This window comes from Andrena cerasifolii, chromosome 3 (assembly GCF_050908995.1).
Source record: "Andrena cerasifolii isolate SP2316 chromosome 3, iyAndCera1_principal, whole genome shotgun sequence".
NCBI classification, from domain to species: domain Eukaryota; kingdom Metazoa; phylum Arthropoda; class Insecta; order Hymenoptera; family Andrenidae; genus Andrena; species Andrena cerasifolii.
In genome coordinates, this window is record NC_135120.1 from 21,536,329 (window position 1) to 21,563,872 (window position 27,544).

At 46.9% G+C, this 27,544-nt stretch overlaps 1 protein-coding gene across 4 annotated transcripts in view; it reads left to right on the plus strand.

Moving 5' to 3' along the window:
- Sema2a (Semaphorin 2a) overlaps positions 1-27,544 on the plus strand; it is a 475,650-nt gene that overhangs the window by 264,950 nt on the left and 183,156 nt on the right. Inside the window, exon 1 of one of the 4 annotated variants that reach the window (XM_076808046.1) lies at positions 767-2,087. The exons of the other annotated variants lie outside the window; for them this stretch is intronic. Within the exon in view, the coding sequence (XP_076664161.1) occupies positions 1,910-2,087 (178 nt within the window). The 5' untranslated portion in view covers positions 767-1,909. Of the gene's footprint in view, positions 1-766; positions 2,088-27,544 lie in introns of those variants that run through there. 4 annotated transcript variants of the gene reach the window in all.

Here is a 27,544-nt window from a genome sequence, read left to right on the forward strand (position 1 = left end):
AATGAGTTTACTTGATACATGCGATCACTAAAACTACTTAATTTCCTAGAGACCATGGTTCCAAGAATAAAATACAGCAGTGGGTATTAAAAAATTGAACGACGCCAGCAAATATCAGCCATTTAAGTGATTAACAAACTTCAGTGTCCAATGGATGAAAATATCTATCAAGACAATTCCACCGAGGATGTCTCTTTGATTTCCGAAAAGCCACAAAGATTTCTCATCGCATAGTATCCACGCACTACTCCAAAATGATTCTTAAACGCGAGATCAAATTACGCTGTTATCCACAAGAAAGGGAAGAAGCAAGTAGAAGGGATAAAGGAATTTCGTATTCGATGGAAAGAAAATCTCCCTAATAGGGGCAGGGATAAGGGGGTTTCGTTGTAAGTCGTTGGAGCACTCCATAATTCAAGCCTTTGTCGCGAGACTGCCGCGCGGAATCCGAACTTCGAACAGCCGTTTCGGCGGTGGGCCGTATTGGTCGCAGGCGGTCGAAAATTTTTCATACGACCCATAAAAAGCATCCCCTAGGGGTGAGGGTTAAGAGAAATATCAGAGGGGTGAGAAGCTTCTTCGGTGGCGAGTACGAACCGATGGTCGACGAGTGATTCGGATTGGAAGGAACTGGCGCGAATCATAGACTCGCGGGTCACGAGCAGCGCCGGCCGAGCGGCTCCGAGGCTTTCCGAGCGGGACCGAGCGCCGCTGCACGCGGCAACTTGCGAACGAGGGTACAGTCGTGCCGCGGCCTCCACAGAGGGAGGTTCATACAGACCGTTTTCGTCGGAACGTTTCGTATCGTCGCGCGACGCGTGTTCCCCTCTCGACACCGGCAGTGAATCAAGGACCATGTTGTGACACTCGCGTTAACGGACATCCGAACGATCGTCGTGTCGCGGGATTGAGAAGCGAAAGCACTTGGAGCCCGAGGATCAGGACCGCGGTGGCCGGAGCAACAGATGTGACGTCGCGCTCGTCGTATTTACTCGCTTGCACTCGGTCCTCTCGGGCGTTCGTTCGCGTCGCGTCGGTTCAACGATCGCCATTCTATGTACATCGATTCAAGCCGGTGACGTAATGTGACGCGAAGGAAAGTGCATCATGCACGCCAGTGACACAGAGCCGCGCTAGACACCGCTAAGTGCTGCAACGTCTCTCCGCGAATAAGACCTTTGAGCAGCGGTCTGGCACTGCCCTCCTGCGCGCCGATCACTGAACCATGGACGCCAGGCTGTGCAAACGGAGTTGAGTGAAAAGGAGAGCAAAGAAAATCGAAGGGCTCGCGTATTTGTCGTCGTCGTTGAGCCCTGTATCCTGTACCCTCGGCAGTCGACCCTCGCCGAGGCTTCTCCCTACCTGGCAACGAAGGACAGCGAGGACACCCGGGTACTGGCTCGCTCTCGCGGTCTTGGGGCGGGAAAGAGAGTCGGTGGAAGAATTCCTTTGTCCTCGATCGCTCGGCGGCGGATGAGGGGAGGAGCAGCGAGAGGAGGAAGATCGCAGCACGCCGTCGAGCTTCTACCTGGTGCTCGGGCCGCACTGTGCATACCTGTTGGAGCAGGACAGAGTGGGAGCGAGGCGGGCAGAGATAGGAAACGGAGGCTCGTAGGATCGGTGAACGTCCGTCAGCTCGTTGCCAACGGCAAAGGGCAACAGCCACGCGGCGAGGGAGCAGTGTGCGGCGCGTTGTCGAGCCAAGGCCAGGTCGACCGTCACGAATCGACCGCGTCTCTCACCTGCTCGCGATTCGGGGCCCAACGTCGCTGCGTACGATCGCCATGCTCCGCGATTAGCGTCGCGAATCAGTCCCACTGGATACACCGACGTCCGTTTAAATTTCGCGGCAAAGTAAGCGCGTGCTGTGCTCCATTTTGATCGGTGAGTTATCCGTGCGCAAGTGAGGATGCAGCGACGAAGATTACCGGATGTCCTGCTGCCCTTGGTCAGGGCAGCTGTGCTCGCAGCTGTTCTGGGACAGTTCCTAGGGCCCAGTCTAGCCAACCGACCGGCTGGTGCCCACCCCGGCCACGCTTACTTCGAGCAACCCTGCTGCGGACGCTCTCACCTTAGACACCACAAAGGTTCGAGTCAAAAGATTTTCTCCGCTTGCCCTCGCGCTTTATCCACCACTCGATACATTATTTCACTGACGCGCTCCGTAATTGAAAATCATTAATGCTGACTCCGGCTTCGACGAAGTCAGCGATAAAGTTCTAGCATTCTGAATGTACATTATGAGTCTTATATTACAGTTCCAGCTGATGTTTTAAGTTGACGCGAATATTAATTTTTAAGGTAGTGCTCCGAAATTCTTGTAATCCGATCGCCGAATTATTGAGAGGTGCTCAGAAACATGCGCAGCTGCATGTTATAGGTGGAATTGAAGACGTGAACTTATGGTGTAGGATCGGTAGATAATGTTAAGAGGATGATAGGCTCTTGTGTAACGTAGATAAGAGGAAAAGTGTTCAATGTAACCCGGTGTAATCGTATATTTACATCCGTTGTGTAGTTAATGGTCTGTGTTAGTGGAACGATAAAGTATTCGCCAAGGAATTCAGGCTCAAATGTGATCTCTTTCTGTTAAGCTTCTTCTTAACCTGATCAGCTTTTTCTTACGATATTAGCCACGCGCGTTTACTTCAATTGGAGCAGGTAAACCTGCTCCAATTTCTTAGCAGAATGTTAATTTATATAACGATGAAGTAATACATCCATGATTGTAATACAACTTGATTATGCCCAGTCATGTGCATAATCCTGCTCTGCTACGTTTCACCACACTTTAAATAACTTCTGTACTGAATAGCAGCAGAAGTTTTTGTTTTCTCGAAACAAGGTTCCGTATGCATAATAGTAAATTCATATCTTTCGATAAAATATGAAAACTTGTTCCTGACGTCAAAGAAACACGTGGTCTAGCGTTATGGTGAAACTGTTTCTCTGATTATAAGCGACGATCGTGTTGCATCTACTGCCACCATTAATTGATTCAATTTTAAGCTGTAATTTTCTGTATCCAGTGTCTGAAAAACATCTACTATATACCGCATAGCCCACATCACTCTTTCTGTGTACACATCGTTGCTCAGAATACTTAATGGTCTCTAGTTTGACCTAAATCAGGTCTTTCTCCTTCGAGAACAGTGAATATTTGATTTCCTATCAGTAATTCAAATCTTAAACAGAGGATTACCTTCGCGCCGTTTCAATAAAGAATGTCAATACGAAATCCTGTCGAGGGAATTCCTTACAGCGAGATCGCGTGGGAGCCAGTGATTGTAGAACTTCGCGACATAGAATATCAAATGCTAGAAATCAAATTGAGAAAGAGTCGACCGAGAAATTAGATCGAGCAGTCTATAAACCCCAATCGAACGCGTGCCCGTGCTCTCGGACTTTAAAAAATCCTTCAATTCTCCCGTCGACCTGAAATCTCTGAACCGACACACCTCCGTTTGCAGACTCGCGTTCAGAGCCCGCTAGAAAGGTACGCAATTTGTTAACTTCGCCGTAAATTCCGTCGCGTGAATGCACTGTTGACCAATTCCCCTGAACGAAAGCCCGCGAATGAAAATTGAAAGCAGCTTACGGTGAACGAGGCTAATAATGATGTAGCGCGTCTGGCGTTGCGCTAAACTCGATCCGGCGATGCACTTTTCATTAATTACCCCGCAATAACAATTTCGCCTGGCGGCTCAGCCTCTCGGGCACTTTCCTCTCGCAAAATTTCGCGAAACAATGTGTCGTTAATGCCCGCGTAAATACCCTTTCATTAATTAATATTATGAGTTTCACTTATATAAACGACGGTTCTAAATACCAGCCAGCGCCGGCGAAACAATAATGCCCTGCACGTCGCATAAATCGCGAACTTTCAAACATTCCGCCGTCGTCCAGCCACCGTCGCCACCCTTCTCTCGCCGGCGAACCCGGGAGGGGGAGGAGAAACCCCTAGACACCCCCCGGGCGCAACGGCGGATAAAGGTTAACGAAGTCTCCGGTGGTTTACCGTCGGAATTTTCGGTGTACGCGCGAAAAAACACTTTTCGCCACGCTGTATACACCGGAGGGGTTGCGCGGGGGTTGGATTAAAAGGGCGGACGTGTTTTTTTGTTTCCTCCCTTTCTGCGCCGGTGTATGGTGGAAGAACGGAGAGGGTGGGCCGAAGGGATACGGCGGGGAGATAGTGACCGACCCCGGTGCGTTCTCTTTTTCGCGGTAAATCATTTAGGAGGACGCGGGCGCGGGTACGAAGGGGACGTAAAAACGACGTAGCCCGGTACCGAAAAGCCCGTTAGCATACATCACCAATATTATCTCTCTCGGGGAGGGCCCTGCCACACGATATTACCGGGGCTTAGAACGCCGGGACTGACTTCATTATGTGCCGGGGGAGAGAGAACCGTCGAATGGAATGTGGAATGGTTGGTTGGTCGACCAGCCGGCTGGCTGGCTGGTTGCTCGACTGCCTCTCTGCCAACCAGCCAGCAAGGCCTCTGTGTGCAAGTCGAGTGTGGAAAGTGCGTGTTTAGAGTCAGTCGCGTGTGTTTCGGTAGGCCGCTCCAAAAACTACGGTCAGGAGGGTGATGCACGTTCAAGGCGTTCATCGCAGGGTCTGCCCGTTTCCAGAGGAGACACTTTGTGGCTCGTACTTTGGCATCGGGCGCATATTCGCGTGCTTTCCATCTTGTGCTATTAAACGGCTATTTCGCCGGGTCTTATTCCCCTGTGAAAAAGAAATTCGCAGATGAAACAACGTCGGACTCTTTATCCATCCACGGGTGACTCCTGGTGTGATCTTCTTGCGAGTAACTCGCCTGAAAATGGCCTCACACGTTCTTGCGTAGGTAGTGACAGTCATGCGGCTTTTCACGAGAAATTCTTCACAGCCCAGAGCCCCCACACGCGCGTACACCTACACATCTGCTGGTGTAAAATTCTCGTTTCATTCTCCCCTTTCTTCCTTTTTTGCTTTGTTTCGCTTTCCTTCTTTCGGTCGCGTGAACGTAATTTTAATTGCTCGGTTGTCCGCCTTGTTATGCGAATTTGCGCGCCACTTTTTCCTTTCGTTCCGCGTTACGAATTTACCTCGAGTTTCCCCGCTTTTCGTCGTTTCCCGTCCGCGCCGCCCCCCCCCCCCCACCTTTTGGCCCGGAGCGGAGGAATATTTCGCCGGTCCCCTTCGTTTCGGAGCTGGATATCGCCGTCGGTTGTTTCTCGCGCGTTGTTTCGTCAGCGGTCGAGGGAAATGCACGTTAAATTTCTCGGTAACAGTGACGCTGGTTCTTGGTTTCGTTTACCTTCGCTCTAACCAATGCGTCTAATCTCTTGTTGAACAAACCTGTATTTGGAGTATGACGTTATATCCTGCGCGTCGGTGAGCTGTCAGGTCGGGCATATGTAAATACCGCGGAAGCGTATTGCACACGCGTTGTAACGCGAGACAGGACGATAACGGGCTGCCGCTTGCCGATTTTCCTGATGAAATCGATATTGATAACGCTGGGGAGAGGGAGATTGTAGTATTACCGACGTTTGCGAGATGGACGGTAGCTCGATTTCACGTGTGTTAGGAATAGTAAAGCGAACAAGTAGAAAAATAATGGTTGGACTTTATTACCATTTTGTAAAATCTTCAGTGGCTCCTGAGCATAATTGTTTCCCCTGAATGGTGTAGGTCTTCTTAATAAATAATAGCGGACGTTCCCTGAGGCCTTTGCTATCTTCATAAATTTGCCACTCCAATTTTGTTTGATAATACAGAAGTTGATAGGTACATATTCTATATTGAAATAGTATATCATTGCCTTAAAGGTATTTAAAAGCAGCAGAATAAGAATATACGGATAAGACAATTATCTACCAACTAGAATAAACCAGAAATTGTTTCCCTGTAAAGAGAGATTTTTTATTTTCTTTATTATATGGTTTTACACTACGCCGCTTATTTACCTACAATGGTATCGGCGCACTGAATCGGTCAGATTGAAACAATTTATTAAAATAATACATCAAAGCTATTTTGCAATTAATTAATTATACATATTAGTTTCCGACGTTTCGATCTTGTTTTAGATCATCTTCCAGGAAAGTGAGAAACATATATAAAATACTGCGTATGCTATTGAAAATAAGTCACCGTGCTCTGGCACAACGTGTGACTCGCGAGTCGGTTGGAATAAGACTAAGGTAAACCGTGAACAACACATCTGCTTTTAGAAGGTGAAAAAGGGGTGAATACCGTTGACAGCTATAAACATATCTAAAACCCCCGAAATTCAACGCTTATTTACAGTATGTACAATAGGTCTATGTCTTACCTGTAAAGAGAGAAACGACATTTAAAGTTTATTCTCTGTGGACATTTTGTTCTCTTATGTAATCGTCCATCTCAAGGTTTCTCTCTCTACCGTAGACACTCTAGACTACCCTCTACCACGCGCGTGGAGCGGTAAAATTTAACTCAAGGAAATACCATTTCTTTATATACGTATGAGGTAGAATATCTATACGCCGTGTAACACCGAACAAAAATATTCGAACATATTCCAGAATCGTGGTACGTGGTTTTCCGTTATCCAGCTGCGGGGCACTACGTTAATTTACTCTACACTTGCGGCTGTGACTGTACAGCGGGGATACGATCATGAATCGTAAGCCGCTGCTATCGAATCTCTGGTAACTAACAGAACGGATATTAATTTCGACGAGCTTCTCAAACTGATCCATTAATCCAATTTGCACGCACATTTGACGTGTATCGCGTTCTACCCGCGTTACACGTCTAAGTGTAATGACATTTACGCGAACCGCCACGCGTGTCTACTACCTATCTAATTGCCGGGAGCGCGGAAAAGCTCGAGCTGTTTTTCCCCAAACGAACTTAGAAATTCATTAGTAGATGTACATCGCAAACCTGTGCTGATACTATACCTACACAATTTGAAATCTACACGTTTAAGGCAAGTTGAAACGTAACTCAGATATTGATGTTGAAGGAATTACGAATATTCATAATATAATCACAAAGCTCATAGGAGTTTACTACCAAGAAATGAAACAGCGATTTCGCAAGGATCTTCAAACTCCCTAGCCCCGCCGGTCGAAAATCTTGGCAATCCTGAAGTCGTTTCATTTAACGAACCATGTCGCCAATTCTCCCTGCCCCGAATTTTACAAACGAAAACTGACCCCGGGTTCGATAATTGTTCGGAAAAGGGGCTGAGCCTCCTACTGGTCGGTACCGGGAGGTCGTTCTTCAGCCGCCCCTACTATCCGCTCTCGCGCAAGATTTGCCCGGCCTGCTGAATTACCCCGCGTAAATCCTTAATTCGACCGTGAACTCGAGGAGCTCGCCGGGGATACTTTCTTTGCTCTGGCTAGAAATCTACGAATGATGTTTGCGTAAGTAGCCAGGTAAAGAGAGAAAGAGACTTTTCGAGCGAGGGTTGCGGGGTGGTGAGAAGTCGGGGGGAAAGAGGAAGGCCGGCCGACAGCCTCGACGAGTTTCCCTTTGGTCGCCAAACGTCCTAAAGATTCCCAAGATTAAAAGCTAGCACACCGACTGTCCTTTCTCTCTGGCTCCGGCCGCCTGCCCCCTCGAACACTTGCAGCCAAGACTGACTGGCTAATGAAGGATGATGGCAGGGACTCATCCGCCGTGCGGTATTCGAAGCCGCGCATTCCTGCGGTCTCGGCCAACTCCCCTCCCACGAATGTCGAGACATTGACTTTGCTCGGCGAGCCTCCGAACTTGCTGCTCAGCTCCTCGAAGCTTTTGGTCGTCGGCTGGCTGGCTGGCTGACCCGCGGTCGAATTATCCCCTTTGAAGCCCCCTCGCTACCTCCTTCAAGACATGCCCGTGAAAGAGTTACTCCTTAACTTGCCACGCATTCATCTCGGAAATCATTAGCCAACTTTTCTTGGTAATTTACCCGAGCAGAAGGAGATTTTCGACGGGCGGAGGGTGAAAAGGGCCGTCGGCTAGATCGAAAGCGTTTCTTTCTCGTGTTCGTCGCGTGCCGCGTCTCGAGCCCGCGTTTTTGTATTGGAAGTCCCTTTTGGAAGTCCTCGAATCCCGAGCTGAAAAGGGGAAAGAAGCTCGCGAACTGCAAGAACTGACAGAGGCGGGGGAGTAGGGCGCCAGGAGGGTGAATGAAGTCCGAGAGGAAAAGCGGAAGACACAACAAAACGTCTTTCCTCCGGCCTGGAAACCATAGATCCCGACGGAGAGAGCCGTAAGCCCGCTCTAAGATGGCGACGCCAGTCTGCCGAGATTATTGCGTCGATGGGAGAGCAACAACGCGATAAAACTTCGGGATTAATAGTCACTTGATTCTTAGGATGGCAAACGATGGAAGTTCCGAGTAAACAGGCTTCCCCGAGGAATTTTTCTTCCGTGATTCATACAGCGGGGGGGTATAGAGACCGTTTTATCACGAACCTGTAGAACACTTGCTTACATTCCGATAACAACAGTGATGGAACTTGAAAAGAGATAGTTTCTTACACGAACGCCAAATAATTTGTCACTTCGAAAACGTTAATTTCCCCGACGTTCCACTTATTATTCCGCAAACAGCCCCTGTGACCCACAGCGCCACGGATCCGTTCGTATTTCCGTGTACACACAAACAATTCTTCAGAGCAATCTCTCCCAGTTGGAATCGACGTCGGAATGGATGAATGAATGAATGGAAAATGACTTCTCTTAATTAGCGCTGCGAAGCCAGGTCGAAGAGCAAAAAGTATAAGTTTTAATTAACGCGAGGAAGAGGAGCGGAGCGAGGCGAGACTGGGGCGTTAAATAAAGGCACTGGTCTATCGTGTCTCTGTGGCAGACGTCGGACGCGCGTACAAGCGACAGCTTACTCGGCGAGACCCAGAAAGAGAGAACGGCTTTACTTGCATTAGCTCGCATCTTTCCTTTATTTCAAGCGAAATCCGCTCGCGATGTAAGCTTGCCCCGCTGTCGGTGGACGAAACACCGTACAAAAACTCCGGAATAGCGAAAGCTCCCGACGACGATGGAGGTACGAAGTGGGGGTGGAGGGAACAGCATGCGGGGCTTGTCGGGATATTCCAACGACAGGATTACAGTCACCCTCGGGGGAAAAGAGAGTGGAGCCTTCCTTTTCTTTCCCACCCCCTCCCCTCCCGCGGTGGCCTCTCCTCTTTCTCCTTTTCTCCCGTTTCACTTTATCCCACTGGAAAACACTTTGTAGCCGGCGTGTAAACGCGCGAAAGTGCCCCGACGAGAGGAAACGATTCCGAGAGGTGGCGGGAGCGTCTGGGTACTCCGGTCGGCGATAAAAAGGATAATGAGGATATAATGTGGCGCGCGGTGTTCCGGATGTTTAGACGAAACGCGCGTTATCGCGTCCAGCTGGTTAAGGTCCTCGCGTAATGAGCGTGCATAAAAGAAAAAAAAAAAAAATACATGCCTCGAATTGCGTAACCGTGGCCCGGGGGCCTTTTACCAGAAGTGAGTGTGTTATAGTCGGGCGAGCCGGGGCTCAGGGCCGACGGGAATTTTAATGAAATTTCACCTGCGCCATCGAGCGGCACCAGAAACGCCCCTTTCTCGCTCCGAAAACCTTTCGACGCTTTACCATTCGCCCGTACCGCGCGTCTCGATAAGACGTGCCGCTGACGAGCGTCAACGAAATAATGATAAGTTTAGATCCCCTCGATAACGTCGTTAAGATATCGAAGCAACTAGAATTAAGCGTGGCGCGCTTAACTGGAAACGCTTGGGTAACTCCATGAATATTAATCGCAATTAAAATTGCGGCGAGCGAACGTTGCGTGCATCGTAGATAGCGATATGATCCGATATGTCTTGCCAGCGATACTTTTCGAAGGTTCGAAGCTGTCTTCGGCTGTTCTGAATGAGAATCAATTTCTTCCGCGTAATGAGACGATTGCAGTAAGTAGGAATAAATTCTGCCGCGTCTAGTAGTGCGAGCAAGTGACAACTGACACTCGAGCGCTATGTCCTGCGTGGATTTTTCGAATTGCTAAATCTTTTGGAGTAGGAATACAGGTGATACATAATAAGTTTATTACGATAGGTAGATGAGATTATCAACAGTCTGCATTCTCACGCGTTTTAAAATGTTACACAAATTTTGTATCGTTTGTGTCAGTGCTTCAAGCTAAATTCAAATTATCGAGAAAACATAAACCCGGCCATAGCCGTGTAAATATTGGTAATATAGGTTATGCAATTTATATATTGCCGACGTTATCGTAACTATATAGTGCCTCTAATTTCGTTAAAGCCTATGTAACAGAGAATATACATAGATGTTTGCGACGAGTATATCTTCAAAATTCTCGCAATGTAAATCAGATCTGTTTATCGTTCAGCGAAGCGTGGCTGAGTGGCTCGGAGGAGGGACTTCCACCAGTTGCCAAATAATGAAGCGTTATTTCGATTGTTTGCTCGTGCGCTGCTGATCAGCTGAAAATTCGGTCAGCTTTCTGATACGATTGGCAGGGAACTCTGAGTGTTTCACGCCAGCCAGCGTTTAATTCAACCTCTGCCTGCGCGATCTTGAATAATTCCTACGAGGTGAGCTCCTCTGAACTGAATTTAAAATTTCTATCCGCCTCTACCCTTCACCCCTGCATCGCGGTCTCTTTTCATCTGTTATTCAGTTAAACACTACAGATTCATAAAATAAAATTTAATTCCCTCGGGTGGGAGGCAGTAAAATATCAACCGGCGATAGAACACGGAACTTTTCTCCCAGGGACCGGAGTACAGCGTGTTCGAAAGTCTGTATCTCCTCATCGCGAAACGGGGTTAACGTAGAACTACAAGTTTCTCCCCTAAGGTGCAGGTCCGACGCTGGTGTAAAACTGCGCAGGTTCGCTCTCCACCGACGTGTCGGCTAAAATAATAACACTGGAGGCGTTACATACTTCGTGGACGAAAAATCCCTTGCCTTAAGTCTTAGGTTTATGACAGTCGTTGGCCGCGTCGCGTTGTAAACTTAGCTGGCATTACATTCGCGCGTCCTACGGTTCGAGTGAGCTTTAACTGCGTCCGATGTTCATCTGCAGTGGCTTAACGAGATTCTTCCTGTCTGCACGGATCTCCTTCGATCGAATTTTTTTGAGGAACCTTGGGAAAGTGTATGAAACGTAGCGATTTAACCTTTCAATGGTGGATAGCAATCCAGTGGTAACAATCTTCCAGTAGAAGATCCATATAGACAACATTTTGAGCATTTGAATACTAAATTTCTATATCGTTGAACGGTTTATCGAATTTACCATTATTATCCAGCCTTGGTGGCAAAGTTCCTCCAATACAAAGTCAGTCAGGTTGTAGCACATTTACTCCAAAATCCTCAAACTCCTAGAGAATCTTTTTTCACATCCTCGAAGGTATCTCTCGTGTCTGCTTACCTACCCTCGACAGTCTGTGTATCAGTCGGTCGCAGGAATCTTATTGTTAGATCTTCCCGTTCGATTCAGCCCCGCGCCGCGTTAATACGAGAGAGAGAGAAGGACGAAATTGAATCTTGCTCTATCTCAGGAGACTATATTGGAAAGAAGGAGGACAACTCTTCGCAGGGATCAGGCGGTTCCCTCGTGTGGCCCACGTCGCTCGGCTGAATAAATTGTTACAACCGCTATCAACAGCTCCGCGATACGAGCGCTTCTCACCCTCGCCATTCTACTCGCCCCCGTGGCTTCGGTATCCTCGGATCGACACGTTCGATTTGCTACTCTTTCTACCATCCATTCGCCCCTAACGCTACTAGAATTTCGGTATGGAGGAGCATCGTTGCGGTTGTCGGTTCTCTGCTCTCGTGCACGATCTATGTCACCCTGTGAAGACGTCAGGGTTTCATCGGAATGCGATATTATCTGGCCATGCTCGGGCTGCTGAACGTGGGACTCGGTCACTGAAGACTGAGTTCCAGTGACGTGTTTTTCCATTGCCTTGTAGTTGCTGGTGCTCCTTGTGTCACTCTAGATTTTATAAATAAATTTGTCTACGACAACCAGGGTACAGGGCTCGGTACATTAAGGTGAATGTCCCAATTTCTGCTCATTTAAGAGGTTACTCGTCAGAAGGAAGGTTTAAAAAATTTGTTTGTGATCAAAATTTGCAGAGTAATCGATTAATTCTTTAATAATACATCAACCAGTCGAAAACTATTTAAGAAATATATTTCAAGATGTTTAACTACTAGTAATTTGTAATTAAATATAATGCTTTGAGTGTACGTATTTCTGGTCACGAAAAATAGTGATGTACGTATTTCTACTCACCATTTGTACCAATTTCTGCTCACATAATATGTTACCTTTTCAGGTTAAAATAAGTTACATCTTTTACGGAGATGTTTTATAACACAACAATAAAGCATAAAATAATGATAAACAAAAAATAAAATGCCTTCGAATAGAAATAGAGGTTACAGCAGTTTTTTTTCAAAATAGCATAATTTTCTTATTTTCTAAAAATTCCAAGCAATTCTAAATGCATAGATGAACGCAAAGTTGATTAAAAAAGGTTGTAAATTGTCGAAGTTATCATGCTGATAAGGAGGCCCCCTGCTTGGTGCAGAGGTTGCTGCAACCACTAAAAACGTACGGCAATATATGACAAAAGTGTGTCAAATAAATGTTTTTATATGAAATACAGGTCCCAAGAACAAGATAAAATTATAAAATTTTCGATTAATTTCACACCTCTCCAGGAAAAAAAACCCAAAAGTGATCAATTATTAGGCGCCGAGATCGCATGTAACCCTTTAACTACACAATTTCTTGTGCAGATTGCACATTCATTGGATTCCTCATTTAATATTTATCTTAAACTCAATTGCAAACTTTCATAAACTTACATACAAAAGAAATTCCACGAGGACCTAAATATCTCCGCGAATACATTCTGAATTCTCAACAATTCGACCAGTCCTACCCCCGTCTCCTCTGTACCCCTCAGACTATCAACTCTCAAACCAGAGAACTCTTATCTAAAGCTGGTTCCCGGCCTCCGTCGAAGTTGAAGGAAATCCCGCGCGCGTCGCGGCGCGGAGGACCAATTAAAATGGAGCAAAGCGTCTGGCGGCCGGTCGGCCCTCTTATCAGGAAAATTCAAGCGCACGCAGCCAGGCACGCGGTATAAATTACCTTTACGTAACGAAACGGCGCGGCGCGTCGCGCGCGCGTTTCCACCGGCGCGCTTCCGTTTCGCGTATGCATCTGTCCGTGATTACGCTAAGCCTACGGTTCGTGACTCGCGGGGACCTAATTACGCTAACGACCAGCAATAAAAAGCAGCCGACGCGGCGACGTCGCGGAATTCGCACGCAATTACCGCGGCATCCGTCAGGGGTCAGGTATCCGCGTGCTACTCGCCAGCCGCTCGAGAGGCTTTCCGCAGATGGGAGTCCCCTCGAAGCCCCGCCGACGGAACGATACGTCGATTCGCGTATTAACCGACGTAAGTAATCGCGTGCCACGTTCATCAAGCCGTTGCGTGCGCGTCCAGCCGCGTTGGACTGTAGGATTCCGTGCGGTTCGTTATATTATATACGCGGCTGGTCGAGCTGGCGCGCTTCAAATTGCCCCGACTAGGAGTGTCGATCGCTGGGAATCGAGTAACAAGAAAGGGTAATTGAAAGGGCGTCCGCAGAGCTGGCTCGCGTGGCGTTGCTGCCACTGTCAAGTCGGAAAAAGAATCGATTCGGGCGCAGAGGGAAAAAAAGACCCTCCGTAGATTATATGTCCAACGTAAATGGCACCTTTCCTCGTAAAAATTGTACCACCGTGGCTTGGAAGTGTTCCGCAGGAGTATTATTCGCGACCGCGAAGAGAAAAATCGGCGTCCGTAGAATTGTGCAGAGAATTGCACGCGTAATTATCGGTCGATTTGACGATTCTTGAGAGACGAAATGGGAGGATCGCGGTCTGCAAGCTTCGCTATTGCGCGGTATTATTAAAGCCCGGTTGGCGAAAGCGATAGACTTTCGTCAAGAGTGCGTCAGAGTGTAATTCCGCTTTATTACACCGTAATTGGAGCTCGATATAACTTAACGACTTTCGAGTTTATTATTACTTGGGAACGCGAGGAGGAATGAAGTCGTTGAAAGCCAGCCTTGTTTCTTAAGCACGAACGGCCGTCCTGGTGGGTTAATTACTTCGCAACCCCGGTTCCAGGTACGTCTTTCCCTGCGTGTGCATCCGCGGTCTCTCGACCCCCTGTGCTTCGCGTATCGTGGCTGCTTGCACGTGATATTTCTGCTCCCCGGAATTCAGCGTCGGAACCAGGGAATTCTTCCCTTGTGATTGCGAAAGTGCACGGAACGCTGGATCGTGCCCATTAATGGATTGTGTGCACCTGAACGCTTAAAGGGTCGATCATGGAGTTCCCTTCTTACCAAACTGTCAACTTTCACTCGTCAAATTTGCTATTTCGGTCTGATCAATGCAACACTTAAGTAGCAACATTTTCGATACTTCATACCTTAAGTACAATCCGCCATAAATCGATCCCTTCAAGGTTTTCAAATGCGTACGCAACCCCCGAAGGGGTAATTTGAACCGAGGGTTTGATTTATCGAAAGCCGGCTGCGTGCATGCAGCCTGTCCACCATTCCTGCTTCCACGACCGCCGTAACGGTTTAATAAACCCGACGCCGCAAAGATCCATGCGACGCGGGGCCAGCGAAGACGTTCGGGGTTGCCCTTCGTTTTCCTAACGAACGGTAATGATTCGAGGGATCGAAACGACGGGTCGAAACTTTACCTGGCCTACGCGGACCTGCTGGCATTCGTGCTGGTCGAAGGCGAGGGTGCTTCGCAGAAAACGACGGGATGCCGGGGGAGGAGTCGTGGAAATCGTGGCCAGCGAAGGGCAATTGGAAACTGGCCTTCCCTGGAAACCGCGGCGCCGTCCGCCTGAAAGAAGTATTATAACCGTTGCCACGGCGCTAATAGTCGACAGGGCCAGTTAATGCCTCGTAATGGTTGAACGAAAGGGGCCGCGATCGCCCCTCGTAACGACCTGTACCAGCGTAACACGACCGCATGGCCCCATCAAATCTGATACCGGTGTAGCCGCGCACCAGAAGCATGTTGTCGCCACCGACAGAACCCCGGAATCCTGCTTGAATACTCGTAAAAAATGTGTAGTACACTCGGGGAACCGGGTTTCGTGCGAAACTTTACGGGCATCGCACGTTGCGCCTGTGTTTAGGGGCGAAACGGTATCGACACTTTGCACCGGCCGCTAATAAACGGACGGGAGAAAGTGCTGGCAGTTTGACTCGAAATTAAAATCCCAAGAGAGCTAATAAGGTTTAGCGAGCGTAACGACCTGTTTCAACGGCGTCATTCGTAACGATAAAGATGGTTAGGAGTAATTGCGATCGGAGTACGCGAACAGTTGGAGGTCCGAGGGTGTACGAGGAGTAGGATTGTCAAAGTGACAATTAATGGTTGCTCTACCTTATTTATTCTCTAAAGAGTCTAAAGAAACTCGTCTGTCTCGCTGAGTCTTCGTAAAAGTCGCTTGAAATAACTCCCACGACGGTGGTAGGAATTTTTTACAAGGGGTCATTGAACTTTAGAGCACCTCTCAGCTGTATTCCGCGACGTGGTGTAGAATTTCTACGGAAAAATCGCAACTCCGTCGCAAACGGTCGGTTCATTATCCGCGTTGCTAGTAATAGTTCTAATTGTCGACGGCTTTTAATAGAAGGAGCCGTGGAACACGTAGAAGATGGGTATTGGGCGGCCGGGTACGTGCGCGAACGTGCGTGAAAAGTTGCTGCTTCTCTTTCACGGGCCGCGAGACGCTAGTTGCAGCACACTGCATTTCTTAATTGTTCCCTAACAAGAGGAGTTGGCACTTGGCACCGTTTGTTGGCCTGTCTCACCTCTTTCCAGGGCCCTCGACCCACTCTCATGAAACACAGCCACCAGCAGGGCTCTCGCAGTTCTTCTTCCTCGCCTTGGCCAACCTCGAAGGAACTCCAGCCTTCTCTCTGTCTCGCCCTCTCCCTCAGACGTGTTACAAAGTGATTAGTCGAGTAATACTGCCGGCTACACCCTGGCTGTGCGGTATGTCGTTAATGTTCCGCCGGACTTGCTGCTGCAGCTGCACTTCGCGGTCCTGTTCTTCTTCTTCGTAACTTCCGTGTACGAACGATCGCTCGGCGTCTGGAGATTTAAGGGAGGATTCCTCGCCGCGTTTCGGTTAATTTAGTCGCTGATTGCGAGCCCTCGAATCGAAGCTCCGCGCCTCGAATCGATTTTTGTGTAAATCCTGTGGGTAGTTTCATACTTGATATTTGAGAAGACCTCGTGTAATTTTATCGAGCTTCCTACGTTGCTTCAAATCTTATAGAGGATATCTGTTTGAGACATCGTTGAAGCAGATGAACGGAAGTCTTCCCTTATGGTAAATTTACGGGTACATACCTACGTCGTGTCCGGTCTAATGAGCGCTCCTCGAGACGCAGCTGCTGCAGCTTCATATTAGGGTTAACCGTGCGTGTAAAAGCCCTTCGTGCACGTTTCCCGTTTATACGCACCTAATATCGCCCCGCGCTGTTTAAACTAAATTGTTTCTATGTCCGGGGCATTATTTATGCTAGCATGTAGCGCGCACGCGGCGTGTAGTACATTGCGGCGAACACACGGTTTCGCCGGAACGATTCGAACCCAATGCGGCCGAATGTACCTGGCGCGAACGATCGATACACTTATTAATTGTTCGACCCCACGATTCTGCTTAATTAATTACCAGGTAGATTAACCGAGTGCTTTGTCGTCGCGGGTGGCGATAATTTTGTTAACTTCGTAAGTTCGTACTGCTACGGAATTCATGAGTGATTCAACTTCGGGAGAAAAAGGACAAAATGGAAAGAAAAGCAGTAGGTACGTACCTGCTCCACGGCGTTCTTGTCATAACAATTTTAAACAGAGGACGTCAAGAGTTGATTTATGCGAACAAGATTACATCGTTCTACTGAAAAACAGAAACTGGAGACTCACTGCCCTGGTGCATTGTTATACGCTTAAAAAGAATTCTGTTCGGACTAAGAAAGATCTCATTAAACATTTCTATCTGGCAGCAACGAGTTTCTCTTAATAATAGCGAAGCAACGAATTTTACTAATCCATATCCATTGAACAAAAGATATCAGTTCAACTTCCCTCTTTTCACCGACTGTGTCCCAGCTCGGAACCAGCGAACTTTCTAGCTGCGGCAGCGTGCTGATCTCGCGCATTCTTTCATAATAGAATCCATGCGCACTATTTTCAAGCGTAAAAGTTTAGGGGCAGTCGATACGCGTTACCGGATGCACACCATCCCCCTGTTCTTCCTGCGAACGCAGCTGTCACTCGCCGTGAGATGAAGCCTCGTAGCCAGGAGCCGCGTTCCTCGCATTCTCTCTCCTCGCTGCATCATTTCGCTTCAGGAAGAATTAATTTTTTAACGGTATCGAGCTACGCCCGGCATACTCCCGGAGCACATGTGCATCAGGGCTCTCGTAGTTTCTCCTTTAAACATTCCCCCCATGTCGGCTGAAATTTGCATTTTCGTCTTCTGTTTTTCATGTCTCGTGCCACGCTCGTATGTGATACCGTAGCCGCGTGGTTTACGTCGAAGCACATATATTTTTGCACAGAACTCGACGTTTTCTTCTTGTTTCCCCCGTCGGGACAATGCATCCCTGCCACCGCGAAACCCCCAAACAAGCATTGCGAACAATTTTCCGCGACATTTCGATACTTGCACGCACTCTCTACTTCGTGTTCACTGCCTGTTTGACTTCTGCGCAACAAGCTCCATCGATTCCAAAAATTCACCTCTCAAAAGTTCCCCGGCACTCGGTGTACATCTCTGCACGCAGACGTGTATCGTATACTACGGAATATTCGCGTTTTGGAATGTGCATTGAATTCTTCTGCGCATCGATTGTTTAAATGCCTGCTTCACAGCTTCATTATTATTATTATTATTATTATTATTATTAAATGTCTTTATTGCAAACAAAGAAACAAACAAACAAAACACAGCAAATAGCAAAACAGAGAGAAACAAGACAAATGCAAAGACGGGGTTCAGTCAAGGACTGTTTTTCAACTCAACCTAAAACGTGCACTTAAGCTAGGCTGAAAATTAGTACAAGAGAAGTAAAGAAAAGAAAATAAGAGAAACGAAGAGAAGACGAACCGACCAGATCGCAAAATATGATTTCTAGAAAAATTATAATAGCTTCATCGCTAATCACAAACCGGTGAAATGCATAATGTAATCAATAACCTATTCCTTTAACAAGGCTCTTGATAAACTTATGTAAACTTATGTAACCTCGTTGTGTGTGAGTTTATAGTGTGTGAACCATTTACCTACTTTAAGTATTGTATGCATTTTTGTATGCGCTGTGTATTGCTATTTCTTTTTTCTTTTTCTCTGTTTTTGCTCTTGTACACTAATGGGACTTTATCCCGTATATATTATAATAATAATAATAATAATAATAATAATAATAATAATAATAATAATAATAATAATAATAATAATAATAATAATAATAATAATAATAATAATAATAATAATAATAATAATAATAATAATAATAATAATTATTAGTAAGATAGAGGTGGGGTCAAGATGAATTACATTATCCACATCTGAAGAAGTCAACGTCATACAATTTTCTCTGCCGTTCCAAAGATATATTGCCGATAATGGCACATAATTCTGAAACGTGCTCTGCTTACAATAAGTGCATCTGAATTCCTAGCTACCAGTTGATGCCGGCAGCCGTACCAATCTCAAAGACAGTGCACGAAGAGAAAGGTGGAGCGAAACGCAGTGTCAGAGACAGAATCAGCAGTTGATAATTTCAAGCAACAGTAATTCGTGAAAGTTGACGCTGCAATTGCATATAGTGGAAGGGTGAAAGAAGTTTACATAAACGCCTCCTGTGAGGCGTCCGAATATCCTCCGTGCCGGGCACGCTCGTGGGAATAATTCCACCCCCGTTGCAGCTGACATTCTTCGGGGGCGGGGAGGGCGAAGCGGTTATTTTGATCGACCGACATTATAAGCTTGGAACCGGCACCGCTGCTTCCGGAACCGTGAAACGAGCTGCCGAGTATTAAGGCGATATTTGCAGGCAACCCGGCTCTCCGTAAGCGGAAGTACGGTTCAGAGACTCTTACAGATTACCGCTAGGCGGAATATAAAGAACAAAATTATTGTGAACGTGATGTACGACCATTGGGATCGCACATGTCGCGATTCCACCGAATTCGGAGAATTTCGAACCTGACACTTTGAAAGAGCTGCCTTCTACGCTGTTCCATCTTCTTACATTAGAAAGCCTTGGGCAGGTGCTTCTGAAACATTCGTTGGAAATACTTTAGTGTACAATGATTTTGAACGAACTCGAATTCGACGAATGTAATGTTAATAGTTACTCGAAAGTGTACAGTTCGTAACAATCCATTTTTCCAATTGTTGCCGAGGTGTATGCAATCTCTTAATTACTGGGGCTCCAATGAAACTGAAGGCGGAAGGGGTACTATTATGCAAGTTCGAGGAACGAAGAGAACGCGCTCGTAGCGATGAATAGGGCTGGTGTCTGATATTCTATGGCGATGAGAGGGATTCAGTAATTGATTCCAAGGCAATGGATAACTATTCTTAGCATCCATACGTTCGACAGACCTCCGTACTGCCGATAATGAATGAAAACGGTGCTCCCGTTTCGATGGAGAATTAAAATCATTCGGACAGTGGTAGGGGCGATGCTTTATCGGTTCACTTGTGAAGAGTGTCCCTTTTGTCTTCGTGCTTCTGTTAAATACCGTACGCCGTGGCGATTGGTTGGTACCAGTGGCCGAATAAGAGAATTAAAACAGTAGAGGGAAATAGTAAAGAATGGGAGGTTCTCTGATAATGCAGGTTGCTGGTGGACGGAAGGAATTGGCCAGAGACGCGATAAACGCGCTCGGCCACATGGGAAAGGGGAGCGGGTCAACGCGCCAGGGGTAGGAAAATCGTGAGCGCGAGGATTCCAAGTTTTCTCGAAGCAATTGCAAGGTGCTCCGTTTCGCCTGGCGCGAAACGGCGAACGACGGGAGCTATACGGGATAATTAGCAAGCTGCCAGCGCGTTGCTACCGCCGCGATGCAAATAAATTTCGGCCGTAAGCAGCCATGAAGTTGGCGTTTAATTGTACGTCGCGCTGCTACTCCGCGACCAACTCTGCCTGCCGCTCTCGTTTTCTTCCGATTCTCTTCCCTCCCCTTCGTCCCTCTCGCCGTGAACTTTTGCAGGACGCAGCTCCGAGAGCGAGGGTGTGCAAGTTGATGGGAAAAGATTTGGCACGAAGCGATAGCCCGGCAATACGATAGACGACGGGTAGCTTTGCGATCGTCTTGATTGGACAATTGATTTAAAATTTTCAGAAGCTCTTCTAACCGAGACCGTGTGGCTCTAGAATTATTTTATATTAAATGACAGCCGATAGGCGATCACGAGCCACGCTTAAAACGAATCACTCTGGAATAAATAATTTGGGGAATATCGCGTGCACGCCAAACACCTGAAATATTTACGCTCACGGTATCGTCTGCGCGGGCAAATAATTAGCAAGCTGGTGTTAACATCCGCCCGTTTATTTATGATAATTCAGCGCGTCGTTCGCGCGACCGTTAGCATTCGCATGTAATTTAAGGTGTATCGAAATGGTTAATGGATTAATGCAGCCGGACCGATTATCATCGTGTATAAACGTTACGACGCGCCGCATTAAACACGAGTTCCCTGATGCAAATTTCACGCACTACGATGCGATTTATCGAGCCCGGAGAAATCTGCGTCTTCTTCCGATCTGTTTGAACAGCTCGCAGGGCACGATCGGTGTAACTCGATGGGGAACCAGAGGAGAAGCGAGAGCTTGGGCAAGAATCATCGGCGCATTATAATGAACTTGCCTTTCAGAAGTGTTTACCATTAATCATGGAACCATTTTCACATGGACACCGGTGGCAAGAGGGAAAAGAGTGTTCTATCGCGTCGCTCGCCGCTCCCGGCGTTGTTCCACTCGTCTACGCTTGACCCGTCGAGTAAATAGCGGTTTTAATTAAATTTCAAATCATCCTCCGGGCTGCGCGCTTCTGTGAGAGTTGAACAGAGGGATGTCTTTCGTACTTGGTGAAAAACGTGGGTAAAACAGAGCCAGGCCGGTTTCGTTGTATGTGTGTAGCATATAAAATTAAATACGAAACGCGCGCTTCGGTATGTACACTTGGGACGATGGAAAACTGTAATAACTTCCCAAAGCTCAATGGTTCGCGGTGTAAACGTTTCTTTCGGCGAACGCAAACGTTCGACGAAGAAAAGGTAAATACCGTTCGTAAACACCATTTTTTATCGAGTCTGTGATATACGAGTCGCCCGTTTTGTTAGCTTCAAACGTAATAAAGTCACGTGGATTCTATAAAATCGTACGATCTGATGTATGTATTACAATGCGATCGAATTCGCCGCACATCGCTCCGCGTCCTGCTCGTTACAACCGCGGGGCTCTCGTGTAAACAGACACCAATGTTTCTTCACACGATGTCCCTGGCTGTGTTATATTTACTTAACAAATTGTTATTCGTAGCACTCCAAGCGGCAACCGATAAGGGCCAAATGCGTGGCTTGCTCCTACGGTAGGCCACCCTGCACGTCCACGTTGCGAAACGTATGCACGTATATGCGTTACAACTGTATGGCACAGTGAAATGAATGTGGACGTCACTGGACTCGTTGGTGTAATAATTAAAAGGGAAGGAAGCAAGGGAATGACGAAATGGTTTTTACGCGACGTGAAAAACGCCGCGAAATGAGCGCTGACCGCTTGGCTGGAATCGTAAATTGCTGCATGAGAGGCCGATAAAAAGTGAAATTCCCGATGCTGGCGCGAAAACGAAGGGAGCAATGGCTCGTTAAACTTTCGTCTTGCTCTCGCCGAGGATAACTTCCTTTCCGCGGCCGGTGATTATCGGAACTCGGCGAAAGAGGAATTCTCTCGGCCCGTCCGATTATTTTAACGACTGACTGCAAATCTTCGCTATGATGCCTGGGTTCCGGCCCCTGTGTCGATCGTCTCAATCGATTTCCCCGCGGTATAATTTCGTTCCGCCTCGAAAATCTTCTGTTCCATCGTGAATGCGTGACGTTCCCCGACTTCCTCGCTGTTCCCCGCGAGGAATCATTGCGCTGGGATCTATCTGAGCGACATCGACTTTAGACGATGAAACCGTCCTCTGTAAATAATTATTTCGCAAAGAATACTAACAAGGCAAGGTCCCGAACCAGAAAATTCAAAAAATTCTGAGACTTTGTGAGTATGTAGGGGATTTCCTCCTGGTTACAAAGCAATTTTTGTTTGCTGCCCAAATTCACTCGAAGGGCGTGAAATTAGCACCTGAAAATTCGACTCTGTTTCGATTTTGTGTTATAAAAAACGTTTCAAGACAAAAGTTACTTCTTTTAATTAGATCTATCATTTGGTAAAAAAAAATATTTTACAGTTCACGAGTTATAACACAAAATCGGAAAATAACCGGATTTTCAGGGGTCAATTACACCCCCTTCGAGTGAATTTGGGCAGCAAACAAAAAATCCGTTGTAATCAGGAAGAAATTTTTCTATATATTCACAAAGTTTCAGAATTTTTTGAATTTCCGGGTTCGGGATGTTCCCTTGTAAGTATTCTGGATCGACAAGATGCTCCTCGAAAGTAATTAGTCATGTATTTAATTTCCAAATGTTGCCGCGACAACCTCATTCGCTTCGTGTTTAATTAATTAGTCGGTCGTCGATGCGCGGTGTGGAGCACGCAATAGGTATCACTCGCACGGTTATAATGACGTTCGTTTTGCTGGAACTGTTTAGCCTTTTCCAAGTTTCGCTTACTCTTTTCCGCATTATGTTGTCTAGCACCCCTTAATTCTTCCCTGCAAGCTTTCCACCTAAACAATATTTTTATACACAGGGATGCCGCGAATGTCCAGGTTCCCCTTTCATTCGTCGCAGGACGTAATTAGCAATCCGACGTTTAATGGCCCCCCCGTTTAATTTACGAGCTGTATAGTCGTCTGCTGCGAAATATCGTCGTGACGAATGTCCTCGAAGCTGCGCGTAAACTCGCGTAAGGTGAATGTCCCAATTTCTGTTCATGGCCCCATTTCTGCTCATTTCGTATTTTTCTTATTATTATAAGCGTCACGTTTGTACTATAGGGTAAAGGACCCAATTACTGACACCTAACCAATTACTGTCACCTTAAGCTATTTTACTTAAAATAACGAATAAATAAACTTTGTAAAGTCATACACAAAAAGAATTATGTAAATCAACCTATAATCTATACAATAGATTATATACTATAGTTTATTTATTCGTTATTTTAAGTAAAATAGCTTAAGGTGACAGTAATTGGTTAGGTGTCAGTAATTGGGTCCCTTACCCTAGTTACAACAAAATAATTATTCATCTAAATTATTTGAACATTTGCGCGAGTGTTGCACGAGCTTGGGGCTAATCACAGTGCAGCATAAGCAACGAAAAACTTTTAAAATGAGAGACTCCTGATTTCAACCGTGTTTTAGTTGGTAGGAACGGGGTTACTATTGGTATTCGATAATTGAGCAGAAAATAGTTTTTGTAGTAAAAGTTCTTATTCAATAACAAAAACAGATACCGTATTGTGCTCTGGATGTAGATTTTTTTTACTATTCTTGATTATTTTAAGTAGAAAACAGGTGATTAGGTTTAGGGCCAAGTGAATCACCGTCGTGCATTACATTTAATTACAAATCACTAGTAGTAAAACATCTTGAAATATCTTTTTTAAATAGTTTTGGACTGGTTGATGTATTATTAAAGAATTAATCAATTACTTTGCAAATTTTGATCACAAACAAATTTTGTACACCTTCTTTCTGGCGAGTAACCTCTTAAATGAGCAGAAATTGGGACATTCACCTTATCGGCGTTGGCAGCGGTGTGTCAGCCGTTCCAGGGGCACTGTGACAAAGGTTTTACCCTCTGCCGCGGCAACGTGCGAAATCGTCGACGGGCACTGCGGTCTCGGATTTACGAGCGACGGACACCAAGAACCTCCGCAAAAAGGGGTGGCCAGCAGGGCTTGTAATTTAGCGGCACGTATAATCGCGGATCGAGACGTTCCATGTCGCGGCTTCCTAGTCGAAACGGCTCTGGATTGATGCGAAAATGCTGCCGACGGGATATTCATTGGAGTAGAAACGCGCTGCAATTTGGCAGATGTTATTGCGCATTACCGGTGGAGTTACGAGTATGATTAACTGGAATAGCTCTCACTGCTTCGCGATTTATCTTTATTGCGCCGTCAATCAGAATGGGATCATATTCCCGGAATCGATAACTTGAGGGGAATTCTGTAGCGGCACCGATCTTGTAAGGGACCTTGAAGTAGACTGTTACAAGGATGTAACATCGCGAATTAGTTGAGTAAAGGACGAAGATAATCGAGGTTTACCTCTCGAAATACACACTCGAAACTCCGGGGGTCTGTTTTCTGTTTCTTTGGAGATAGTTTTGTATATGTAATTCATGAGTTTACGCTTTGCTTAAGTGTGTGCAACCCGAAAGTAAAGCCGCACTCTATCCCACGCTCTTAGGATACGCTGCCAGGAAACGAAGTAAACTGGGACTCCAGCTGAGGCCCTTGATGTGAAGGGTAATGCGAAGGAAAGCAGATTTCCTATGCCAGTGGCTTAAATTATAACGTCGTCTACTTTGTAAACGCAGTTTCCTGCATTCGGTGCAGATTCTACTTTGATCCGCCAGCGTTAAGTAGTACTCATGTCCCGACACCACTGTACTTTATTAAGTTACGATAGAAGTAGAGAAAATCGACCGAGCGTAGGTACTTTCAGTGAAATAATATCTCGTCCGTGGTTCCAATGGGGCTTTTGATGAACCAGATCTTCCTATCAGACATCGACGTCCTCTCTCTCTCTGCAATGAAAGGAGATTATATTTAATTTCTCGCCGATGCGATTTTATCTGCGAGTTATCCCAAAACAGTACAGTCAGCGTTGGAACTGAGATATGTAATGAAATAATAAGTGGCCGCCGTCGACGCCGATTATAACGCCCCTGTCTAGATTAATGCCCGATTTAAATCAAACCGGGACACTGAGAAACGAAACAACGGGGCCAGGAATTCGCGTGCAAATAGCCACAAACGCAGGAGAGACCTTTGTACCGTGATTAAAAACACTACAAAGCAGCAAACACGAGGGAAGTTAAAACAAAGAAACGTAGTAATATTAAAGCGGGCGGTCGAGTTATATTGCGCGAATAAAACTGAAAGAGGAGGGCGGCTAACGAATACGGCGACGGTGGCGCGGAAATTAGCAAATAAACTTCATTTCGAAATTAAACCTTCGAGGGGTTTAGACATAGAGGTTTAATTCCAAAGGAAATTCAAGCTTGAATCGCGATTCGCATGACCTAAGCGGGCTCTAGATCGTCGGTGTCCTCTGTAGCGCGACCCTTCAGAAGAGCTGACATTAAAATTCCATTAAATAGATGTATTTAACACTGTACCCGGCGGACATAAAGAGAAAGAAGAGAAACAGGCTGCCAGAGGCAGAGAGAAAGTATAGGAGCACTTGCGTAAGCGTATTCAACGTGCCTCTACACGAGCCCTATCCCATCTCTGTTGATCGTCCTTGCGTTTGACAAAAACGAGAAAATTCCCGTGGCCGCTCATCATTTCATGGAGCTCGTTCGCGGGCCAAGGGCTCCCGCCGAACCGCTTCTTTTCGCCCTTTTTCGGGATTGCTTTAATACCGCGGGACCATTTCTCTTGTTCACAGTTGCTCCGCAGCCGCGGAAAAACAGCCTGCCGCGGCGAGAGGGGCAGCGAGAATCGAGTAACAACGCGGTAAAAAGCGTTAAACGCGTCCCAAGCACTCGTAATGGTCGGTCCCCATATAGAGTGCCCACTGCAAAGCGACCCATTTTTTCGATTACTTGACTCGCGCGCTCCACGCGTCGCAGACACGTGCAGCAGCCGAAGTAAAGGCTCCCACATACCAACGCGAATATTCGCGACGGCAGTGGATCCACCGCGGTTCAGCGGTTTTTTATACGTGGCTGCTTATGGGCAGCCTTATCTGATCCGCGTCGAATCCGCTCCGCGCGACGAATATTCGCGTTGGCCTGTGGGAGCCTTCATCTCATCCGCGGCCGCAGCGGATCCGCCGCGGTTCAGCAGTTTTTTATACGTGGCTGCTTATCCGCCGCGGATCAGATAACACTGCCCATAAACCACCACGTGTAAAAAACTACTGCCCTATTTGATCCGCGGCGCGGAGCGGATACTCGCGTTGGTTTGGGGGAGCCTTAACGCTGCGTGCGTCGCTTGTTCGCCTTCGCGCTAAACAAATTATCGCTCCGACTCGCTATCTCGACGAGATCCGCTTTTCAGCCGCGAATTCAATGACGGCGCATTTAGCTACGATGAATACACCTTGGGATCCCGATCAAAAGCTTCTCTCCGCGGCTTGCTCGCTAGTGTAATGTCTGCTTAATAATATGTACCTGCGCGAGTAAGCCCGTGGGTTTTCAAATTCCTGCATCATTGTTCGCGAAGCGAGGGATGAAGAGTTTGTTGAGCAATTAAGTTGCTCGTGTTTCGTCGTGGAAGACAGACGTAGACGCTCGAGTCCTCGCTTTAATAATAACCGTGAAAGGAACCGTGTGTTAGCGTCTTTAGCGATAGGGTCTCCGATCTCCTTTTCGCCGCCATTCCTTTCCGCGTAATCGTCGAATTTCCGCTTGCTGGTGAAGTGTTGAGTAAATGGAACGAGGACTTTTGTGAAGTGTGAGTTTAATTGATATTTATTCGTAAAATGGACCTCTCTCCACAACCGTTCATTAATTTCAGAAAGGCTTTGCTTCTTCAACTGCTCCCTTACATCCGCCATGTCCGCGCTCGTCGCCAAAAGAGGCCGTTCCAATCGAGTTAGAGCGTCTGACGTGAAATGAGTCGTGTCAGATCGCAAACGGCTTCTCGTTCTCGCGTCTCCATCGAATCAGCAGCGTGAAATCGCGGTGGAGCGAGGGAAAATTAGCGACGACGTCGTTCGACAAGGGGGCGACAATTTACGGAGTTTAATGCGCCGTGGTCGAGGGAGAAAAGGAGCAGATGAAGCTGAAACGCTCGATCGAGCGGACAACGACGTCGGTGCACGTAGAGCACGTCGACGTTTTCTTTCCTGCGAGCATTCGCGACTCTTTCGTTCCTCGTCCTCCCGTTCCAGCTTCTAAACCTGGCGTGCACGGGCTTCGTCTGGTTTTAGAGCAATACCATGTGCCGGTGGCGGTCGCGTGTATACACACACGCGTGTGTTGGGGTTCCGCTGTTGGGGAGGACCAGATACCCTCTTCCTCCAGAAATAACCTAGCATACGACGGATAGATAGTAACAGAGTC